Here is a 24,411-nt window from a genome sequence, read left to right as displayed (position 1 = left end):
GTTTTCCCTCCCACGTTTCCTAAAGACGTGTGGGTTGGCGAGTTAATTGGTGGCTGTGACTAATGTGTTGGAAACACTCAGCAGGTCAGGCAGCATTTGTGGGGAGAGGGAGAGGGAAAGAGAGAGCGAATCAACACCTCAGGTTGATGACCTCTTATCAGATCTGGGCAGTGGGAAGGCATGTGCTCATCCTGCAAGGAAGGGGAGGGAATGCTCAGCAGGAGACCCAGAAGAAAAGGGCCCACATGGTGCTGGCAGAGGCGATGAAGCATAGCAGATGCATCGCAATGGGAGCGGACAGCGGAATGGGAGACAAACGAACAAAATGCTGGATCTGCCACCCCAATGCTCCCCTCTAACACTCTTTCGGGCGTCGACCCTGGCTGGAGATCTAAACTAAAATACTGCTGGGAAGACCCAGTAGGGCAGAAAGCGTCCGGGAGAGAGTACACTGAGGTAATGTTGGAATTAAAAATGGCGGAGCTGGTGCAGGACCAGGGGAGAGCAGGGAGTGGAGACTCAGCACTACTCTGCTGGGTCCAGCCACCAGGTCTGAATGCTGAAAGCTCCTTATGGGGTTAAACGGCCTGTTAAAGGAGCTGACGATATTTTTTATTTAAAATCCTGTGGCCAAGCTGGTGGAGTCTGTGCTCAGCAGCGCTCACAAGGGTTACAGACTCCAGGGGGAGCAGCGGATTGACAAAGGGCACCAGAAATGGGGAGAACACTCCCTGTTGAGAAGGCGAAGCACAGGAGACATCCCGACAGTCAGGGCCTCAGCGGCTGGAGGACCAATAGAGGCAGCGGGCTATGGGTGACTTGTGGTCAAAAGACTCACACAGGGCCGTGGGCTGCTGGAGACTGGCTCATGAGAACCAGGTATCTGAGCCGGAATTTGAGAGGGTGCTGAGGGCAAGTAGGGCTCCCAAAGGGCCTTGGGTGCTGAAGGCTTCCTGATGGTATTGGAAGTTTGAATTAGGAGCTCGGGATGCTGACGAATGAAACAGGAGATGTGCGGCTACAGAAGCACTGGAGGAGAATCCGTGGACAATCAGGGTCTCTACTTCCCTTTCTTACTGTAAGGGGTGCTGGGCAATACTAATGACAACTCTTTATCTGCCTTACAGCAGACTAAAAGAAATTTCATGTAATATTACATTTTCTGTGTTATTGAATGACAGTAAAATAGTCTTGAACTTGCTGACCTTGCATCAGAATAGTCAAACTGGAGAAGCTGGTTATCTGCAGGATGAGCCTTAGGAGTGGGGTGTCTGGGCATTTCCATCATTCCCTATTGGATCAGGTTGCCTGTGGAAGTGGAAGTGTGTCCTTTCCCAGGCAGATCAGCCATGCTTACCATATTCAGGCTGTCCCTGTTCTCTAGCCATTCCCTGTCTGCAACATTCAACACACAGTGTCTCCCTCCTTCTGATGGCAGGTCATTAACCCAGAAAATTAACAATGCCCTTCTCCCTCTGAAGATGCCACCTGACAGTGGTCTGAAGGCAAGAGGGGCTTATGGTACACCAATGTAATGGAAGTACCGTGTTCACCTGTCAATCAGCAGCAGGGTCTCAGTCCCATCAATTCAGCCTCTGTAATGGAGGAAAAGAAAGTGTGTGTGTGTGTGTGTGGGGACAAAATCTAACATCCAAGAAAATGCTCTAACTGTAAGTCTGTTAATGTGTGTGGTGTGTGGAAGTTTTTTTATCCTCCCCACACAGAGTTGTGGACAGTGTTTGGAAGAGGAGACTGGGAAGTGATGGACGCAGACACCAGATAACATTTGAGAGACTTCATTGTATGCAGGGCATTGTGAGATAAGGATTGTATGCAGGCAGGGTAGATTTCGTTTAATTTGGCATCATGGTCATCAGAAACATCGTGCATGTAAATAAGGAGCGTTTGGTGCAGGGGGTTCGAAGGAAAGAAATGTGTTTTGTGTTATACATACTGTGATCAATTCACTCCCAAGTGTTCTGCCCTGTCATTGAAATCCCCTTAGTAATCAGTGGAAATACAAATCCAAACCCAGAGAGCGGGAAAGATCCAGCACGGATAGACCAATGAGCCGGGAGGTGGATAGAGAAGGGTCGTGGGTCGTTTCTTTCTGCATTAGTGAGACCACATGGAAACCCCCACCGTTTTGAAATCCTCATGGAAAAAAGATAACAATGGTATTGAGAGAAATCAAATGAAGTAAAAAAAAAACAAAGCATAGCTTGAAATCAGCGATGGCATTCCAAGGCTTGATGTGGAATGGGTGTCCTGCACTTTTACTGGTCGCTCTATGGTCTGGCCAGGTTACGGGCAGGAGTTGGTTTTGTCCAAACACCAGCGACCACTTCAGCAGTATGGCCACTGAACAACCTCGGGAGAATCCCCCACTCTGCTGTCTACTGTATCAGGGCAGCTGAGACGTCAGTCGCTCGTTCCTCTCGACAGTACTGCCTCAACGTTTCATCCAGCTGCGACCAAATTGACAGATTATTGCTCCGTCTGGAATCGGCAGAGAGTGCTGAGCGAGCCTGGTGGGATGCACGAATGCAGAGGGGGCAGACTGTTCAACCAAAGGACTCCGTCCCATCCCTTTGAGGAAGAGCGAGCCAGGATCCAGGTCGTGCGCAGAGGAATGAGACAGCCATCTCTTGAACTGAGTCGGAAAGGAGATCTAGGCGATTTGGGCTAACAGAACCCAAAATTAAAAAGTATGCCAAATCGCTAAGGCTACTCAGGATAAATTTAGAATATGTGAGGGCATCATGCCCAAAGGCTAATAAATGGAACAATTTCACTTTATTCTATTCAATGAAGGGTGGAGGCCTTACTAAAGCTCAGCTTCGGGCCCAGATGGTAGTTAATGCACCACTGTCTGTTGAGTATTCCTGTTTTATTTCAGGTGCCCAGCAACATTAAAAAAAAATTACAAGATTTAGTTCTTGTACATCACTGAAATACTCTGGAGGCATCTCACTGTAAATATAGGGGTGTTTGGATTGAGGTTGTCAGGTTGCATTGAGGAAAGTAGCAATGAGATTGGTTGTTATGCTGCTGTTGGTTAGGGGAGAGGGTTGGGGGAAGGAGGAGATACTGGGCAGGACATAAGGGAGTATGTTCCTCTGCTCAAACATTGCTGTGGGATTTGCTTGTTCACCTGAACCTCGAGTTGCAGTCACACAATGTGTGCTAATTATTATCCACCACGCATATCCGACATTAATCTCATTTTATTCCCATTAATGGCCTGCTACGCACTCACCTACACACTCAGGGTAATGTACAGCAGACAAATTAATCCTACTGAGCCATTAGGACATGGGAGTTCGCCCACTCAGTCACAGGGAGAAGGTCCAACCTCCATGCTGGAGCTCAGAGGCTGCCACTGCTCCACCCGAACCCCTAAACATTGGCCTGGACTGGTGACAGGCTGAAGAGTGGAGGATGGCCAATCAAAAGGCACTGCTTCAGCACCTGGGCCACGCAGTGCAAATCGAAACCCACCTCCCCCCCCCCCCCACCCCTTGCCTTAACCAGGCTGACAAGCAGGGTGGGTTATAGCTGGGGTGGTACACAGTGGTAACGGCAAACACCGCTGAGCTCCAGGTGGGTGCCAAGAGCAACAGGCCAGTGGGCTTGACTTCCCTTTCTCAGACGCACGACACCATGCCCTGCCCTTGCAGCAGGGATGCACCCGGAACTGGTCACTGCAATGTGGGGTGTCAGCACTGGTCACACACAGCATTCAGAGAGGACAAGGACCCAACCCCACTTCTGTGCAGAGGAGAGCTTGTGGGATTACACGACACTGGCAAGCTCCCAAAGGTCAGCAGCAGGTCAGTGCATGAACTCCCTCACAAACTCTTCTTCCAAATGGAATGCAAATCAGCTTTGATGAAGGCACTAAATTGGCTCAGTAAAATGCAAACTCAGGGGATAGACTTTCCAATACAAGTCCAGTCTAGAGAAAACTCCCTCCCCAATAAAAAGTACCTTTGCAATTATGTAATTACAATACAAAAGAACCTGTTCTCACGATGAGAGAGTCAGAGAGAGGACAGATTGGAAAGGGTTATAATTGCAGGCCAGTTCCACATGAAAGTCTGGATATGCAGTGCAAATAAACGTCAATTATGTGGCAAGAAGGGGGTTGGGTGCCTTTCAAGGAGTCAGATTATCCACGTCTCGATCTCTAAATGGTCTCTTCTTCTAAAACCTCTCCCTAATTTTTATCAAAGGCCAAAGAAGGTGAGTTACTCATAGGTTGCGGAGGAAGAATAACTTTTATCCAGGACTGGGGAGACATAACCGATAAGATTCAGCTGGGCACCGTCCCCCCTCTGACCAGTGAGTGACCAGAAGTTGAAGTGAACGTATCACGTCTTCCGAGTTCTGGCTCATTTCCCTAATAGAACACTACAGCAGACAGGCTCTTCGGCCCATCTAGTCTTCATCCCCATAAACTTGCACCTGGACCATACCCCTCCCTACACCACCCATTCATGTACCTATCCAATTTTTCCTCAAATGTCAAAAATTGAGCCCACATTCACCACTTCAGCTGGCAGTTTGTTCCACACACTCACCATTGTGTGAAGTTTCCCTATGTTCCCCTTTAAACATTCCACCCTTAACCCCATGTCTTCTAGTTCTCGTCTTGCCCAACCTCAGTGGAAAAATACATTTTGTATACCTCTGTCAAATATACCTCCCTTCATTCTCCAAAGCTCCAGGGTTTAAAGTCCAAACATGTTTAACTCAGTTCCTCAAAATCCAACAACATCCTTGTAATCTCCTCTGCACTCTTGCAATCTTATTGATATCTTTCCTGTAGTTAAGTGACCAAAACCACACAAAATACTCTGAATTTGGCCTCACCAATGTCTTGTATAACGTCACTATAACATTCCAATGACTGTACTCAGTACTTTGATTTGAGGACAAATTTGCCTTCTTTACAACCCTATCTTCCTGTGCCACCACTTTCAAGGAATTATGTATCTGTATTCCCTCCCAGATCCTTCTGTTCTATTGCACTCCTCAATAGCCTACTATTTTCTGTGTATGTCCTCCCTTGGTTAGTCCTCCCAAATTGCAACACCTCATACTTGTCTGCATCAAATTTTGTCGGCCATTTTGCAGCCCATTTTTCAAACTGGTCCAGCTACAGGCTTTGAAAAACCTTCTTCGCTGTCCACTACACCCCCAATCTCTCCCTTAATCATGACCAATCTTTGGCTGGACTGGAGATGTACTGACGCAGGTTTGCAACGGTGGAAGGAGACGAGGCAGGCTCACAGTTACAATGCTATAGGATTGGATGAATGGTAGGCAGGAGAGGTGACCAACAATAGCAAGTGCCCAATGGGAGACCCCTGGCCAACAGGGACGCACCAGTCTGCACATCACTCACAGCAAAGGGGAGCTCCATCCAGCACATGGATACTCTGAACAATATAAACTCAAGGATGCCACAGGAGCAACGTTAGAGAAGTGTGATGCGACACTTTGTTTGCAGACAAGAGGACAGATGGAGGTGTTTACGAGCAAGTGCACATGCATAGAGGACAAGGTGCAGAGGGGAACCTAGATGCAGCTGAGCCTGTCCCACTGACTGAAGCATTAAGCCACATGCCTTCACTCTCAGAGTTCATTGGGCTACTCACTTGCACGCTGCTCGTCTTGCCTGAGGATTCAGATCAAAGACTGCTCATCTATCTGCTGGGCAGGTGCTAGCACTGATCAATGCAATTGTCAGTTCGTTTGACGCTTCTGTGCAGGATTAACTGTTCAATGAGGTCATTTGTACCCTTCAGGTTACTGAGGCAGAACTGTTCCGAATTAAAGCTGCCTTACTGTTAGGTCACTCTTACAATAAACGGTAGGCATGAATAAACCTACTCACTCATCTGTTGTAGCTCCACACGCAGCTGGCAGTACAAGCTGGCATTCTGCGGGGACCAAGGTGAGGGGTTGGACGCAGAGCCTGCTGTGGAGTTCTGCATCAAGGTCTGCGGCTCACAGAAAGTGGTCAGTGAAAATGGCTCGACAGCTGGCTGGCTGGAATTCTCTCCACTCCTGTGGGCACCAGCTGGCACTGTTACAGACAGGAAGGCAGCTGTTTGTTGCCTTCCCCAGTGTGTGTCTGGACAGGAGTGGGCAGCTATTTGTCAGAGTGGGTCATCTTATTGTTTGGCCTTAACTCAGCATCCTGCCTCTGGGCAACACTGGGAACAAGTAGCGTGGCGGTTCAATCCTCAACAATGTCACAAAGGACCCCACCCCCCTCACCCTGGTCACAAACTCTTCTCACTGCCCTCTTCGGCCTGAAGCCCAGCACCCCTCTGTTCAAGAGCAATTTCTTTTTAATCCAACAGTTACCTGGCTCTTGAACGTTTTTGTATGGCTCCAACTTTAACCATAAACTACTCCAGGGCCACTAAAAGATCTGTTTGCACTAATTGCAACTGTGAATATTTATTTATCCTTTATTACGGCTTTATATGTCTTGCATTTGTGATAATTAAAATTTTTACTATTGTGGTTAATGCATTGGACAATGTGTTTGAATGGAGCAAGTAAGAATTTTGGTGCATCTGTCCTTGTGTATAAAACAAACTCCCATTGAACCACTCATTGCTTCCAAAGAGATTCTCTTTCCCTTCCTTGTCTGTTTTTAAGATGGAACAAGAACCCAGCGAGTCTGCTAGCCTGTGAATGGTACACAAAAGAAAGCTTTTCATTGTATCCTGGTACATAAAGATAATAAATCTACCTAAATCTCTCTGTAGAGATAGGGTTAGTGGTCACAGTCTACTCCCCAGAGTAGGAGAGTCTAAAACTAGAGGACGTAGGTTAAAGATGAGGAGAAAGATTTAAAGGGGTCTCAAGGGCCAGGATCTTCCCGCAGAGGGTGGTGGACATGGAGCTTCCAAAGGAAGAGGTGGAGGTGGGTAGAATTATAATGTTAAAAAGACATTTGGATAGGTATATGGATAGAAAATGTTCAGAGGGTTATGGGCCATTGGGACAAGCTCAGATAGACAACTGGGTTGGCATGGATGAGTTGGGCCATCTGGCCCATTTCTGCCCTTAACTCACTCCCCCATCCCACAGTTAACAACTTTACACACATTTTCTACTCCAGAACCGGCAAAGAGAGCAGCGGATTTTACACACTCTGCTGGAGGAGAGTCGTGCAGCATCAATGGGAGAGAAAGGATGGCCAATTTCGAGCTGAACCACCATTGAGCAGAAACTCTTCATTGAGCAACACAGAGAATGCTGGAGGAACTCAGTGGGTCAGGTATCATACAGAGAGGGTAACAGCCAGAAGTGTGGAAGCCAGAGTGGGAGGGGAGGGACACGGAGCCCTCTCCAACCCAGAACAAATCTAATCGGCTGGGGGGGGGGGGGGCCCATTAGGGTAACCGTGGTGGGACACAAATTAACATTTGGAAACTCACAGTGCGGGGGGGCGGGGGCCAAGGAACAGAGAGCGGTGCCATACCTGCCATGAACTTCCTCTGTGCAGTGTCGTCACACTTTTCCCTCCCTCCGACGCAACAAACACATGTGCTTAAATCACATGGAGACGAAACCATGTAACACTATTGCTGCAGGTGGGAAGCATGGCCCCCCTCCCCCCCCACCCCCCCTAAGACACCGACCCTGCTTCACCTGTCCTTTACTCAGACTTCTAGATTTCCCCAGTCTCGATGAAGGGTTTTGGCTCAAAATAGCAACCAAACTTTGTCTATCCCTGATGCTGCTCGATCCGCCAAGTTCCTCAAGCAGATCTCAGCATCCACAGCCTCCAGTGCGTCTCCACACTTCCGAGTTTAACCCTTGTTGTTGCAGGATGTGCAACAAGAGGTGGAATCTACCTCTCTCACTCAGGAGCCAGAAGGGAGAGAGCTCTTTATAAAAGGCCTCAGGAGTCACCCCAGCTATTTGGGCATGGAAACCACTGATCACATGGTTATGCCTGGGTTTGGTAGTTCATGGCCAACTATTGGCACCATTCGCCCCAGAGACAGCTGTGGATTCAACAAAGAGAAGTTGGAGCAACTCAGCAGACAAGGCAGAAGTGAGGGTCAGGACCCTTTATCCTATGGCTAAGATGGGAAGTGAACAGGTGAGCTGTAGTGATCAGGGATTTGATAGTTAGGGGAACAGTTAAGAGGTAGTGTGGACAGGATTGTGACTCCCAGATGGTATGTTGCCTCCCAGGTACCAGGGTCCAGGATGTCTCTGATAGATTCCATGGCATTCTCAAGAGCGAGGGTAAGGAACCAGATGTCGTGACCCATGTAGGGAGCAATGATGTGGGTAGGAAGGGTGATGAGGTTCTGCAAAGAGAGTATAGGAGTTAGGTGCCAAGTTAAAGGACAGGTGTTTTTATGACATCATGATAGTGCAAATTCATATTATAACCATCCTCAATAACATCACAAAAGATCCTCATAGCCCTCCATTCCTTGGAGTGGGACAGTCAAGACTTCCAGGTTTGTGATCTCAGGATTGCAACCTGTGCCACGTACTGGAGAGGTTAGAAATAGGAGGATAATGCAGCTTAACGTGTGGCTAAAGACGTTCAGGAGGGAGGGCCTCAGGTTTCTGGATCATTGGGCTCCCTTCCAGGGAGGTGGGACCGCTGGGACAGCGTGCATCAGAACTTTGGTGAGACCAATATCCTTGCAGGAAGGTTTGCTGATACTGCTTTGGTGGGTTTAACTAGATTTACAGTGGGATGGGAACCAGAGTGGAGTAGTTGTGGAAAAATGTTATGCCAGCACACAAAGACAGGAATCAAGAGACTGTGCATAGTGGGAATAATATTCTGAGTTGCATCTATTTCATTGCAAGGAGTATTGTAGGAAAGGTAGACAGGCTTAGAGTGTGAATAGGTATATGGTTGGGAGGGGTATGGTCCAGGTGCAGATCAATTGGACAAGGCAGGTTAGGTTTAGTGTATACTGGATGGGCCGAAGGGCCTGTTTCTGTGCCGTAACGTTGTGTGGCCCTGATCAGAAACATTAAGCCATTTCACATCAGGCCTCCAACTGGAGGCCAGCTACAAGAGTGAATCAAAAACCTAAAACTTACCTTTTAGACAGCAGCTCCAAAAAGGCTGCTCCAGCGTCACATTCATATCGAGTGGCACCTCGTACCACCCTCTGGAACCAATGGAGGCAGGCGACTGGTGCCGTAGCACCATCAATTATAAACAGGCGGCAGAACAATGGCCATCTTCCCTACCCATAATCCCCATGCAACTGGAACTGCTCTGTGGTTCCCAGAACAGTTCAGCTGCGTGGGGGAATTATGGGTAGGAAAGGTGGCCATTGCTCTGCCGCATTTTGAGCTGCAGAGATCGGCTTCAAATGCTGAAGCGGCCTGGTGTGGCTGTCTCAGCCCGCACCGGCCACCCCCCGCTGCCTGATGGCTCCCGCCTGCCGCCTCTGCCTTGAGGAGGTCATGGAGGGAGAGGGGTGAGTGGAGAGATGGGTTGTGGGCTGACGGCATCATCAGCCCGCCCCTAACCAGCTGCTTGTAGGGTTGGAATCGGTGCCTCGGAGGTGGCCACGGCACATTCAGAAAGGTACGTCTTTAGCTGTAAGGATGAAGAACCTTCACCTTTACAGATGGGTGTTTTCCCTGCTTGAAAGTGCCTTTCGACCTTCTGTTTCTCTCCGTGGATGCTACCTGACCCACTGAATCCTTTCAGCTTCTCTGATTGCTCAAGTTTCAGGATTTGATGTTCTTGCGTTCTCAGGACAAGAATAAACACCAGAGGGTTGTAAACTCAGCCTATAACATCACAGGCACCAGACTTCACTCCATCGAGGACATCTGCATGAGGTGGTTTCTTAAAAAAGCAACCTCTATCCCCAAAGACCCTCACCACCCAGGCCATGTCCCCTTCACTCTGCTACCATCGGGAAAAAGGAACAGGAGCCTAAAGAAGAGCACAAGGACAGCTTCTTCTCCATTGCTATCAGATTCCTGAATAATCAATGAACCAAAGACACTGCTTTACTTTTCGTGCATTATTATTTTTATTTAAATAGTCATGTTGTAAGATGGTTATAATATGAATGTTTGCACTATGAAAAGAGAAATTAGAAAAGCGTGCAATAAGGGAACAGCTGTCATCATGGGAGACTTTAATTTGCATATAGATTGGACTAGTCAAATTGGTAAAAATACAGAGGAGGAGGAATTCCTTGAATGTTTACGGGACGGTTATCTAGACCAATATGTCGAGGAACCAACTCGGGAGCAGGCCATTTTAGATTGGGTATTATGCAATGATAAGGGGCTAATCTGCAATCTTGTTGTGCGAGGCCCTTTGGGTAGATGCGATCACAATATGATCGAATTCTCACTCGACATGGAGAGTGATGAAATTAAAACCGAGACTAAGGTCCTGAATTTAAATAAAGGGAATTATGATGGTATGAGACGGGAGTTGAGTAAGATTGATTGGGTGGTGTTTATGGGGGAGTTGACTGTGGATAGACAATGGAAAGCATTCACAGATCTAATGGAGAAATTGCAAAAATCTTTATACCAGTTTGGCATAAAAATAAACCAAAAAAGGTGACTCAACCGTGGATAATAAGGGAAATTAGAGACAGCATTGGGTCCAAAGAGAGAGCATATCAATTGGCCAAAAAAAGTACCGCAACCGAAGACTGGGAGCAGTTCAAGATGCACCAAAGGAGGACAAAGGGATTAATCAAGAGAGCAAAAATAAATTACGAAAGTAAGCTTGCGGCAAATATAAAAACCGACTGCAAAAGCTTTTATAAATATGTCAAGAGGAAAAGATTGGTGAAATCCAGAGTAGGTCTTTTGCAGTCGGAATCAGGGGAATATATAATGGGGAATAAGGAAATGGCAGACCAATTAAATTCTTACTTTAGTTCTGTTTTTACAAGAGAGGATACAAATAACCTCCAAAGGATGTTGGGAAACATAGAGACTAATGCAAGGGAGGAACTGAAAGAAATCAGTATCTCTAAGGACATGGTCTTGGGGAAATTGATGGGATTGAAGGCAGATAAATCCCAAGGGCCTGATAATCTACATCCTAGGGTACTCAAGGAAGTGGCCATTCAGTTAGCAGATGCTTTAAGAATTATTTTCCAGAACTCGATAGACTCAGGATCAGTACCCATGGATTGGAGGGTAGCTAATGTTACCCCACTATTTAAAAAGGGGGGTAGAGAAAAAGCGGGGAATTATCGGCCGGTGAGCCTTACATCAGTAGTGGGCAAAATGATGGAATCCATTATTAAGGATGTAATAGCGGAGCATATGACTAGCAGAGAAGGGATTGGACGGAGTCAACAGGGATTTACAAAAGGTAAATCGTGCTTGACAAATCTATTGGAATTCTTTGAGATGGTGACAGGTAAAATAGATGGGGGAGAGCCAGTGGATGTGGTGTACCTGGACTTCCAAAAGGCCTTCGATAAGGTCCCGCATAAACGACTGGCTTCCAAAATCAAGGCTCATGGGATTGGGGGCAAAGTATTGATGTGGATTGAGAACTGGCTGGCAGGTAGAAGACAAGAGTTGGGATAAATGGCTCGTTTTCTGAGCGGCAGGCGGTGACCAGTGGGGTACCACAGGGATCTGTACTGGGACCCCAGCTGTTCACAATTTACATTAATGATCTGGATGAGGGGATTGGATGTAATATCTCCAAATTTGCAGATGACACTAAGCTAGGAGGGGTTGTGTGCACGGAAGAGGGGATCAGGAAGCTCCAGTGTGATTTGGATAAATTGAGGGACTGGGCAGATACATGGCAAATGCACTACAATGTGGATAAATGTGAGGTTATCCACTTTGGTAATACAAACCAGAGGGCAGATTACTATTTGAATGGCAATAGATTAAGAGATGGGGAAGTGCAGAGAGACCTAGGGGTACTTGTACATCAGTCTCTGAAGGCGAGCATGCAGGTACAGCAGGCGGTTAAAAAGGCAAATGGTATGTTGGCCTTCATATCAAGAGGGTTTGAGTATAGGAACAAGGATACCTTACTGTAGCTGTACAGGGCCTTGGTGAGACCCCACCTGGAGTATTGTGTTCAGTTTTGGTCACCTTATCTAAGGAAGGATGTTCTTGCAATGGAGGGAGTGCAGAGGCAATTCACCAGGCTGATACCTGGAATGGCAGGAATGACTTATGAGGAAAGATTGCGCAAATTGGGATTGTACTCGCTGGAGTTTAGAAGATTGAGAGGGGATCTCATAGAGACCTATAAAATTCTGGCAGGACTGGACAGAATGGATGCAAATGGGATGTTTCCAATGATGGGAAAATCCCGAACCCGGGGCCATGGTTTGAGGATAATAGGCAAACCACTTAGGACCGAGATGAGGAGGAATTTCTTTACCCAGAGGGTGGTGAATCTGTGGAATTCATTGCCACAGAGGGCAGTAGAGGCAGGTTCATTAAATATATTTAAGAGGGAATTAGATCTATTTCTTCAGTACAAGGGTATTAAAGGTTACGGAGAGAAGGTGGGGACGGGGTACTGAACTTTAAGATCAGCCATGATCTCGTTGAATGGCGGAGCAGGCTCGAAGGGTCGAATCACCTACTCCTGCTCCTATCTTCTATGTTTCTATGACACTGCCAGAAAACACTGAATTTCATGACTTGTTCCTGGCAATAAATCCTGATTCCGAAATTTTGATTCTGATTTTCCTTCTGCTGTGGATTTAAGTTCTGCTAATACTCTCGGCTGGTACGTCAGCAGTGAGCCTTGCACAGAGCCTGAGGTGTTGAATCAAGCTGGGGAATTATCTCCATTGTCTGGGGAAACATTGTTGCCACGGTGTACATCATTAAGAACGGATTAGCTGCCTGTTTGTGAAGCCTCTTGAGCATGTACAAGGTGTTGGGGTGTCTATCACAACGTTACTAAAGTACCTTAGAACTTTTACTGTGCTTTGGAGTGTCTGAGCGTAGAACTTCAGCTCATTTCTATTTACTGAGATCAATTCATATTTACCCTCAGGGCCCACCATTCGATCACGTCATCCAACCCCCCCCCCGCACCCGAGGAGCACAGGTTCTAGTGGGGATCTTACCGACTGCAGGTGACCATCTTGCCTTCGCAGTTGGCTCTGCCTGTTGATTAAGGAACGTGTGGAGAGTTTGTAGTGGTTCAGGAGGCAGGTGATCACCACTACCATCACTATCATTAACCCCACAATCACGATTATCTGCACAAACTCCAACTCAGCTGCAAGAGAAAAAAAAGGGTGGTAAGACACCAAACAGGGAAACAATACATCCAGATACTCCACTCACAACCACATCTCTGCACCTGGCAGCACACACCTTCCACCTTGCTGGAAAGCAGCCATGTTCCATGAGGAAGTGGCAGGTCCAGGGAAGATGTCCGAGGAGGCCACCGTGAGGCAGCCCCAGAAAGGAGAGGAGGGGCAGGTCCAGGGAAGACATCTAGTGACATCACAGTCAGACAGACGCAGAGAAGAGAGGGAGGCCAGTGAATGACATTGTGGAGTGTTGGAAACCTGGCTTGGTCTGTATTCTGAGTCACAGTGTTTCACACTATGGAAATGGGCTCATCGTTCTAACTCATCCATGCCGACCAAGATCTCCACCCAAGTTCGTTCCCCCCATTTGCCTGTGTCTGGCCCAATCCCTTGGAACTTCTAGCCATACAATATTAAAATGTCTTTCATACTTTGCAATTATCTGTTTCATCTGGCAACTCATTCCATCTACCCCTGAGTGAAGAAGTATCCGCTTAGATCCTTGGGACACATCTTAAAGGGTCCCCTGGATCCCTTATCGACAGGCATGGGCAACCCCAGGATAAGATGTCCAGGAATCATGATGGAGGAATCACTTTACAGCACGGGGTACAATACTGGTGGGACTGTATAACACCGATGTACAGTACTGGTAGGGGTGGGTCTGTCTCTGTATAACACAGGAGTTCAATGCTGGTGGGACTGGACTGTCACTGTTTAACACTGGTGTACAGTACTGGTTGGGTCTGTGACTACAAAACTGGGGTACAGTACAGTCTGTCACCGAATTACACAGGGGTACAGTACTGATCGAGTCAAGTCTTTGTTCAACAATGGCAGACATTTACCCTCTGAGTTTGAAGATGAAATTAAAACCAAGTAGGATGTAGTTGAAAAGGATGACTAGCCATGCATCAGTAAAGTCACAGCACATCGACAGTGTTTAAGCCTTGCTCTGTTGTCTCTTCATCTGGACCCCCCACCCCGCCACGTTCCTCTCTCCCCATCATTTCACTCAGAGCCCAGACTGCAGCGCAGCGAGGAACATCTCCTTCAGGCAGATCCTTCTGGGTTTTCAGTGAAAGTTAGAGGGAGGTTTAAAAACAAAAGCTGGAGCCTCAGTGATATATTTATTCTTCATCTCGGAAGGTTTTGCTTGATACATTGAAATAAAACAGTCAGTAGACCCTCCCACCAAGGGTAAGTGACTGCTGTTCTTGTCCTGATATTAACTGCTGCCACTTCAGGCGTGACGCATCGCTGCTCAGACAGCTCTGTGCAGCCGTGCAGACAGGGTGGACTTGGGGGCAGTCTGGCAGCCAGGACTGCATTAGGAATTCACGTCATGCACTGCAGCCACCCACAGCCTTTGCTGGAGTTGGCCGATGCACGCAATGGATTTCAACACTGAAGTTTGGGTCAGCTTGTCTGGGACGGGCAGGAGGTGGGGGAAGTGGATGCTGACAATTTTCTGCTTTCCCCGCCATCCTGCGAGAAGACCCCAGGAGGGTTGGAGGCAGCGGTGTGGATGCACAGCAGAGGGGGAGTGAACAGCTGTCTCAGGCACAGTGAGCAATCCAAATCAGTGGGATTAAATTGTCTCCTTGTGCTCTGACAGCAGAGTCGATAGAACTGAGAGACTGCCCGCATAATGCACTGAAGCCCACACTCTATGTAAAGGTGACTGTGCACTTCAGCTGAGGAAAGCAAACAGTTTACAACCCTGCAGTACAATAGTTCCCAGACTGGAACTGCCAGTTATGTCAGCACACGTTCAACCAGTGAGGTGCATCCCACCTCAAACAGTCCCCCGAGTGTACAAGTTAGAAACCAGAAGCCAAGAAAATGTGTAGGGTTGGACACCATTATAGGGGGTCCTGCAAATGATCAAACCGATGGTTTGGTGGTGCTTCGTACTGTAACAGCAACCACAGTGGATGTCGAGCATTTTAGGGTGTTCCAAATTTGGGAAATGAATAAAAGGCATTTTCTTACCTGGGATTAAAACATTTAGGGATGAGTAATTTTTTTTTAAAAAAGAACAAGGGGGGGGGGATGGGTTAAACGTGTGGGTCGGTGTGACAAAGGATCATTTCCATTTTACAATGGGCGAACAACAGGAAGACTTCAAAAAAAATGGACCAGTATGGCAGAAGCTGGGAGGATGTTGTTTGACTGGGCTCCATTACCTGGGGGCTTACAGTTCTGGGAGTCAGCCTTTGAAACCTGCAGCCCCCCTCCCCCCTCTTAACCTGGGGAACCCACTACAGTCAGGACACCTCAGCAGTGTTCTCTGGTGGACTCCCTCCACCATGATTTGACATTTACTGCATTCATTTTGGGTGCACTCAGCGATCTGCCACATGGGATCCAGCCCAAGTATGTACCATAAGGAATCTTCACAATGGAAACCGAAGTACTGGATGGCAGGACAAATTGCCTTAATGGGGAGGAAGATCAGACACACATGAGCAGACATAGTCTCCTCAGAAGAGGATTTTACTGTTCTATCAAACTGTTTCAATTGAAATTAGGGCATAGATTTACAAGACAAAGGTGCAGTTCATTATTCAACAGCAAAAGTACCATATTAGAAGATCAATGGGCATACAAGACCAGCACTCCCCCCCCCCCCACCCCCCCAATTTCAGCAGGGAATATTAAGAATTATTTTTTAGTTTATTACGAGCAAGTTGGAGTATGGGTTCCTCTTGCGCTACTGATGGGGGCCGCCATGGTCGGCCTTCTCACTGGAGGAAGGGAGCAGTGGTGGCGGCTCCAGAAAGCACAGGCCACCCGAGGGAAGGTGACCCATGAAGCTACGGGCCCACTTCCTATTAAGCCGCAGCACCTCCACGGGCTTCTTGAATTTCAACTTCGCATACAAGACCCTGGGGGATATTTTTGAGCCAATTTTTTTGGGGAAAAAAGTGAGTCTTATATGCCGTCAAGTACGGTAATTGATGATTTGGAGTCTATTGCTTAAAGGTGGCAGAGCAAACGATGGCTGTTTTCAAAAGAGGGTTGACAGGCACTCAAAAAAAGTTCCAGGGCCAGATCAAGGGGAGGAAACACCAACAGACACAATCACCAATAGCCAACAATGATGGGCCAAATGGCTTCCTCCACTGTTCCACATTGACAACACAATGTAACAGATCTCAGGGAAATCACAACTGCAAAGTGTTAACCTACCATGGTCTACAGCCAAAATACAGGGGGGGGGGGGGTGTTGAAAAGAACCTAATTACCTTAAACATCATCACCCCTTGTAACCATGGTTCACCTCAACACTGTTGCAAACAAAGCCTCTTCACAGATGCTGCTTTATACATGTGCAAAGACTCAGGCTTCACTATAGACTGGCTACCTTGTCAAAGGTCAACACCAAGGAGAAACCCCTGCCTGCAAAGGATTCTCCTCAGATTCCAACAGGTGGATTCTTATTCCCCTGCTAAAAAGAGATCATTTCTGTCGGTGGAAAAGGTGAATTGACTGGCTGGAACTTTGACCGTAAAGAGATTGGTGTGTGTAAACAGGAGAGAGTACAAGCATTATAATTAACATTACAATACAAACAAGTTGGTAAATATTTGAATATGCTGCTCGCATTTTGAAGTTGAGAAGAAAAACTCACCCACAACTCAAGAGAAAACATAAAATGTTGGAGGAACTCAGCCGGTCAGGCAGCAGCCACAGAAGGCATATGATAGTTGGCATTTCATCAGGAAACGTCGTTAAACAAGAAAGTCTGCAGACACTGGGGTTGAATGTCATACACAGACGTGCTGGAGAAATTAAGCAGCATCCATGGGAAGTAAAGGGCAACCAATGCTTTGGGCCTGGGCTCTTTGTCAGGTACAGTCTATAGTACTTCCTATGACCTGCTGAGTTTCTCCAGCACATTCGTGCATTGCGTCAGGAGATGTTGATTGTCAATTGCCTTCCATGGACACTGTATATCCCCCAGGTTCCTCCGGCACTTTGTATGTTTCTCCAGTTTTCCGGCGTCTGCAGTCTCTCCTGTTCACTATCAGTGATGCAAACTTTTCATGCCTAGCTCCCGCCGAAGACCCCCTCAAGGATGAGGAGTTGCAGGGGAGAAAAATGGATTTAAAAAAAAAATAGGGTTAAGATGAGGAGTGTGCCTCAGAATGTTGTGTGGAGTCTCCTGAGGAAAGTTATTGCAGAGGGGAAAAAAAAACTAGAGCAGTGTTGAATGATTAGAAGAAAACGACTGCTAATCACGATCACTATTCAATTAGCAGGAGACCTTGTTCAATTTTTCACCAGTAATTTGCCCTTGGGGACTCTTGATAGATGTCTACCAGTTTGCAGAGCAGAGTTATTCTGAATGCCAGAAAAGGCTATGGAAATTGAGATTACATTACACTTTCCCTTTTCTAACACACAGAGAGTGAAGCTATAAAAGGTGGATCAAAACAATTTGCTGGAGGAACTCTGCGGGTCAAGCTGCATCAGTGGAAGGAGAAAGACGATCAATGTTGCAGGCCAGAGTCCTTCATCGAATCCCGTTGGACGGTTCCAACCTGAAACATTGACTGTTCCATGTCTCCCACTGATGCTGCTCCACCTGGCAGGTTCCTCCAGCAAATTGCATCTGGCTCCAGATGCCAGCACCTGCAGTCTCCCATAAAGGTGTAAACCAATTTCACTCTTCAACGTTTTAGCCAGGTGTATGGATCACACCGACTGCTCTTCTCGGTCAGTGTTTATAGAAAGAAAAATATTGGATCTTTTTAAGGAAAAAACAGTTGTGAAGGGTTAGATAGATATGGAGTAGGTTTACATAGATCAGCGCAACACCGTAACTGAAGAGTCTGCACTTTGCTGTACCGTTCCATGTTCTAAAGACAATAGGTTTGTAAATGAACAAGTTGGCACACAAACCACTTTGAAGAGCAGATGCTATTCATTTTCTCCATTTTAATCCCCAGAAAACAAGCCATTTACTTTTTCATGTCTGGTTTTTTTTCCAGGGCATTGTGGACCCGGTTATCTTGGTAAAATGTGTGTTCTACACAGACCAGCTTCCAGCGAAAGCCTTTAACTGCGGGAAGAAGCCAAGCTGATTGCAACCTACTTTGACCTTCCCCCTGCTCCCAATGTTTATTGGTCAGGATGAACCATTTTAGGAAATGCCTGTTTTTTTAAAAAAAAAACAGCATTGCCAGCTTTTGCATCGACCCCCACCCCCACACCTTGGGAGCAACCACACCAGGCTGGCTTGAACGCGTCTGCTTTACGAATCATTCCATGTGGAATGAGCCATAAAATCTGCTTCCTACTCACTCCTTTTCTGCCCAACACACAAGCTCTTTCCAATAGAGAAACACTAAGATTGCAGAAGCTAGAATCTTGCTGGTGAAACTTAGTGGATATACACTAGTAGAAAAGGTCAATGCTTTGGGTCTGGATCCTTGATGGTGACTGAACAGAAACGGGAGTGATAGAATGTCTGCAAAGGGGGTAGGGGTAGAACCTGTGGGAGGGGCAAGTGTTAGGGTGTGAGAGGTGAGGAACTGGAAGGGGTGGAAAAGGAAGAATACTGAGTGATCCAAGGACTGAAGAATTTTGTTTCTATTTCCTACCTCTCCCTGTCTTTGCTTTAGCTTGGGCTTCTTTGGGCTAGGCAATGGTGAGCAATGGAGTGGAGACTGGAGACTGGGTCCTGGCCCATGAGTTCAATGAGCCTGACAAGCTGTGGCAATGAGTGTGAAATGCATCAGGGTTCTGGAGTGGGCAGGGACAGCAGCATCTCCATGGATCTGGGCTCCTGAGAGCTTACGTCTACAAGTTCAACAACATTTGACATCGAGGAGCAAGTCTGGGATGGACTTAACACTTGGATCTTCAGGCACGCTGTTCTAATTTAAACTAATGAACCTTTCTCCTAAAAGAAAAAAAAGCATCCTTCCAGATTCCACACTTGCCGAATATTTCACTGCTCGGAGATACCTGGTCAGTTTGGGCAGCAGATTTAGTTACTGGATTCCCCACACCACTTGAACAGGTTTCTCCTTAAAAATGGTGCCAATTTAGCAGAATCACTTGGTCAACGACAATAGAGAGCGGAAAAAAAAGGCACAAAAGAGATGAATGGTGAGAATGCTGGTTGAGGCTTTCATTGTCTGATGGGGACTCAGTGTTGTTCTGAACAGCCCTGTCCTTAACTATCCCATTACTCTGCACTCCCACAGCTGTCTGAACAGCGTGCAAATATCGGGTTTTAAACCCTTAAACTGTCTGAATTTTATGAAAATCTAATCTGGGCTAATGACAGCTTTCTATGTGGCGCGACAGTGAAGAGCGCTCATTTACATTCTGACGACTGGCTCCCTGCTGACTCACTTTTGGCCAGGCCCACAGACTCGTTTACCTTCCCTCCCTCCCAAGCTACAGCGTCCTCTGATGAGCTCGCTGCATTCAGAGTGGAGGCTGGGAGATGTGACGGAGGTGGGGAGTGTGGTTCTGGGGAACACAATGTCCTGCTGAGGCTGGTGAAAATGGCAGTTTATGCTAATACCATGCAACACTAGCAATTTAATAACTCCTGACAGACAGAAAACAGCTTTGATAATATTCTGAGTGCACATTTTCTCATTGTGATGAGAGGGTGCTTCAATGCACATCAACCACTTCCTGTTCAGGAACCATCAGTGGTAGAACTGGAAAAAAAATCATGGAAATTAGTCTCAGTCTCCTTTAACCCAAGCATTACTTTACTATTTATTACAATCAAGAAGAGCTTTTAATCCAACAGCTATCAGGCTCTTGAATACTCTAACCTCAACCATAAACTTCCCTGAGACCACCAAACGATCTGTCTGCCCGACAAACGTCCCTTTTCATGCACTAACTACAGCTGTAAATATTTAATCTATCCTTTGATAGATAGCTCTTTTTCTGCCCTGGCATTGGTGGTCATTTACATTTTTTTTACCATTGTGGTTGGTTACTATTTTATGGCTGCAGCAAGAATTTTGGGACATCTGTACTTTGTACTCCTGTATACAACAGCAAACTCACATTGAGCAGTGAACATTAATTGCAATGAAAGATTTAGCAATATGGTGGGGGTGGGGGAAACGACAGTCCAAATTCTTAACCTTTCCTTCCTCGAGTTTAAAATGTTCACATCAAATTTTGATGTTTAGACATACAGCACAGTAACAGGCCCATGAACTCAACCTATTCAAATTACACTGTATGCTTCTCTCTCCCTCCCAAACTGTGGTGGGAAACCAGCGCATCTGGAGGAAACCCACCCAGACGCGGGGAGAATGCACAAACTCTTTATAGACTGCACGGGATTCGATCCCTGGTCCCGGCACTGCCACTGTAACAGAGTTACGTTAACCATGCTGCCCTAGGTAGAAGGCTACTGTCAAAAGAAGAATTCTTTTTATCACTTGGCTACTGATAACATTACAGCACAGAAACAGGCCCTTTGGCCCTTTTAGACTGTGACCAACAGTACAAATTTAAAAAATCATGAAAGGTGCATTGCTAAAATGAATGGTCACAGTTTTGTTTTACCCCCCGGGTCAGTGATTCTAGAACTAGAGTGCATCAGTTTAAGGTGAGAAGAGGGAGGTTTAAGAGGGGCAACATTTTCACTCAGAGGGTGGCCCATGTCTGCAACAAGCTGCCAGACGAAGCTGCAGAGGTGGGTACAATTGGGCCATTCAGAACAGAGCTGGACAGATCAATGGACAGGAAAGGTTTCCAAGGATACAGGCTAAAGGCAGGGAAATAATTCTCACCCAGAATGCCAACTTGGTCAGTGTCGCTGGTTGTACCCTCCCCTAGCCTAACCATTCACCCTGCACTCACGGCTGTTCAAGGGGCATCCAAACCTCAGGAGAAACAAAAACACTCCACCTCCTGCCCCTCCTCCAATATTCAATTTCCTTCTCCTCTTTGCCCTGCATTTCTGTCATCTCCCTGATAACCGCAACATGGATCGGGATCAAATAAAAAACACGCCTGAAAAAACAGACTGTGAAGTGGATTCAAAAGCCAGCTGTTATATGTTGCCAACCCGTTACAGGAGGTGACATCAAAGTCATTGGGTTACAGACAGCATCAAGAGACACTAAGAATACCCAGGTACACTTGGAGGTAAAAAACAATCTGGAGAGCTGCCACAATAGTAAAGGACCCATTCCAATTTGGTCACGCTCTTTCCTTCCCCCTTTCATTGGGCAGAAGACACAAAATGGAATACATAGATTTCTTTTCTTGCTTTCCTTTCTTGCTGTTTCTCTGGACCTCTCACTGGCAAAAGAAGATTGCCTTGCACCAACATTTATAACGAATTTTCTCGATGCAAAACAAAGCTTTTACTGCACAAGTCTTGGTACATGTAACAATACAGCAATTTAATTTAATTAAAAAACGTTTTTACAATAAAGCATGGTAGAAGGCCCTTCCAGGCCATGAAACCTGTGCCACCCAATTAACCTTCCAGGCCTGTACATTTTTGGAGGGTGAGAGGAAACCAGAGCACCTGGGGAAAACTCATGCAGGTCACAGTAAGAATATACAAGCTCATTACACACAGCACCAAGTCACTGGTGATGTAATAGCATTGGGTTAACCGCTACTCCCTCATCAATGTGCACCACACAAATCATCCTTGAGAAGATGGTGGGGAGCATCCGCGTTCCTGATCCCCTGCAGTTCCTCTGGTGCAAGAGCTCCTACAGTGCTCTCGGGCAGGGAGTGCCTGGGATTTCAATCAATCGACATTGAAAGACCATAGAAACATAGAAAATAGGTGTAGGAGTAGGCCATTTGGCGCTTCAAGCCTACACCACCATTCATTATGATCATGGCTGATCATCCACTCAGTACCCTGTTCCAGCTCTCTCTCCATACCCCCTGATCCCCCTAGTCACAAGTACTAAATCTAACTCTCTCTTAAATATAGCCATGGAACTGGCCTCAATCACTTCCTGTGGCAGAGAATTCCATATATTCACCACCCTCTGAGTGAAAAAAATCTTCCTTATCTCAGTCCTAAAGGACTTCCCCTTTATCCTTAAACTGTGACCCCTGGTTCTAGACTTGCTCAACATTGGGAACAATCTTCCTGCATCTAGCCTGTCAAATCCATTAAGAATCCATTAAGAATCTATTAAATCTCTTAATTGTCTAAACTCCAGTGAGTTCAAGCCCAGTCACTCTAGCCTTTCTTCATATGCAAGTCCCGCCATCCCTGGTATCAGTCTGGTAAACCTTTTCTGCACTCTCTCCATGGCAATGATGTCCTTCCTCAGATAAGGAGACCAAAACTGAACACAATACTCCAGGTGAGGTCTCACCAAGGCCCTGTACAACTGCATCAACACCTCTCTGCTCCTGTACTCGAATCCTCTTGATATGAATGCCAACATACCATTCGCCTTTTTTTACTGCTTGCTGCACCTGCCTGCCCACTTTTAATGACTGATGCACAGCGACACCCAGATCTCTTTGCATCTCCCCTTTTCCTAATTGGATACCATTAAGATAGTACTCAGCCCTTCCATTCTTTCCTCCAAAGTGGATAACCACACACTTATCCACATTATAATGCATCTGCCATGCATTTGCCCACTCACCCAACCTGTCCAAGTCACCCTGCACACTCCTAACAGCCTCTACACAGCTTACAATGCCACCCAGCTTCGTGCTGTCTGCAAACTTGGAAATGCTTTTTTCTATTTCCTCATCTAAATCATTAATATATATTGTAAATAACTGGGGTCCTAGCACTGAGCCTTCTGGTACCCCACTAGTAACTGACTGCCATTTCGAAAAGTACCCGTTCTTCCTACTCTTTGTTTCCTATCTATCAATCAATTCTCTATCCACCTCAATACCATATCCCCTATACCGTGTGCCTTAAGTTTGTATAGTAATCTCCTGCGTGGGATCTTATAAAAAGCCTTCTGAAAATCCAGGTAAACCACATCTACTGGTTCTCCCCTATCCACTCTACTAGTTACATACTTAAAAAATTCAATAAGATTAGTCAGACACGATTTTCCCTTCATAAAACCACTCTGGCTCTGACCAATGAATTCACCACTTTCCAGATGTGCCGCAATCGCATCTTTAATAACCGACTATTAACATTTTCCCCACTACCGATGTCAAGCTAACTGGTCTATAATTCCCTGATTTCTCTTTCCCTCCCTTTTTAAAAAGTGGAGTTACATTAGCCACCCTCCAGTCCTCAGGAACTACTCCAGAATCTAAAGGGTTTTGAAAAATTATCAACAATGCATCCACTATTTCATGGGCTACTTCCTTTAGCACTCTGGGATGCAGACCATCTGGCCCTGGGGACTTGTCTGCCTTTAATCCCTTCAATTTATCCAGCACAACCTCATAACTTGCACTCATTTTCTCCAGTCCTTCCGTCACATTAGCCCCATGGTTCCCTATTATTTCCTGAAGATTATTCATATTTTCCCTAGTGAAGACCGAACTAAAGTAGTTATTTAATTGGTCTGCCATGTCCTTGTTCCCCATGACCAATTCACCTGTTTCTGACTGCAAGGGACCCACATTTGTGTTTACTAGTCTCTTTCTCTTTACATATCTATAAAAACTTTTGCAGTCATTTTTTTATTTTCCCTGCTAACTTTCTCTCAATCTCTTTTGCCTTTCCTGATTAATCTCTTTGTCTTCCTCTGTAGAACTCTGAATTTCTCCCAATCCTCTGGTATTCTGTCTTTCCTAGTGTATACGCTTCCTCTTTACACTTGATACTCTCCAGGGACACCTCACAATCTTTCACTGCAACCTTCGCCTCCTGCAACTCTGTGCCTCAAACGAACGAAGGAAATGTCTGCAGCTTCAGTGAAACTGTAGTAACGGAGGAACAGATGAAAGGAGTATCACAAGTTGGCAATAATCATTTAATATTTAGGTTACAAACTTAAGGAACACTTAAATGCAAGTGTGATTGATGGATAAAGACAATAGTTCAGTACAGAGCAGAATGCTCATGATCTCAGCTTGGTAATGTGGGAAGCTGTCGCAGGCAACTTTGAGGTAATTCCCCAACAACCTGCAAGACTCCACAGCAACC

The 24,411-nt window shown here is 46.3% G+C and overlaps 1 protein-coding gene across 1 annotated transcript in view; it reads right to left on the bottom strand.

The window, feature by feature from the left end:
- The window catches only part of LOC138736022 (protein TMEPAI-like), a 91,342-nt gene that overhangs the window by 10,210 nt on the left and 56,721 nt on the right, over positions 1-24,411 (bottom strand). Inside the window, exon 2 of the mRNA XM_069884822.1 lies at positions 13,113-13,267. Within this exon, the coding sequence (XP_069740923.1) occupies positions 13,113-13,267 (155 nt within the window). The remainder of the gene's footprint in view (positions 1-13,112; positions 13,268-24,411) is intronic.

Source organism: Narcine bancroftii, chromosome 6, assembly GCF_036971445.1.
Source record: "Narcine bancroftii isolate sNarBan1 chromosome 6, sNarBan1.hap1, whole genome shotgun sequence".
NCBI classification, from domain to species: Eukaryota; Metazoa; Chordata; class Chondrichthyes; order Torpediniformes; family Narcinidae; genus Narcine; species Narcine bancroftii.
The sequence above is the reverse complement of the archived record's forward strand: the minus strand, read 5'-3'. Positions and strand labels throughout refer to the sequence as shown.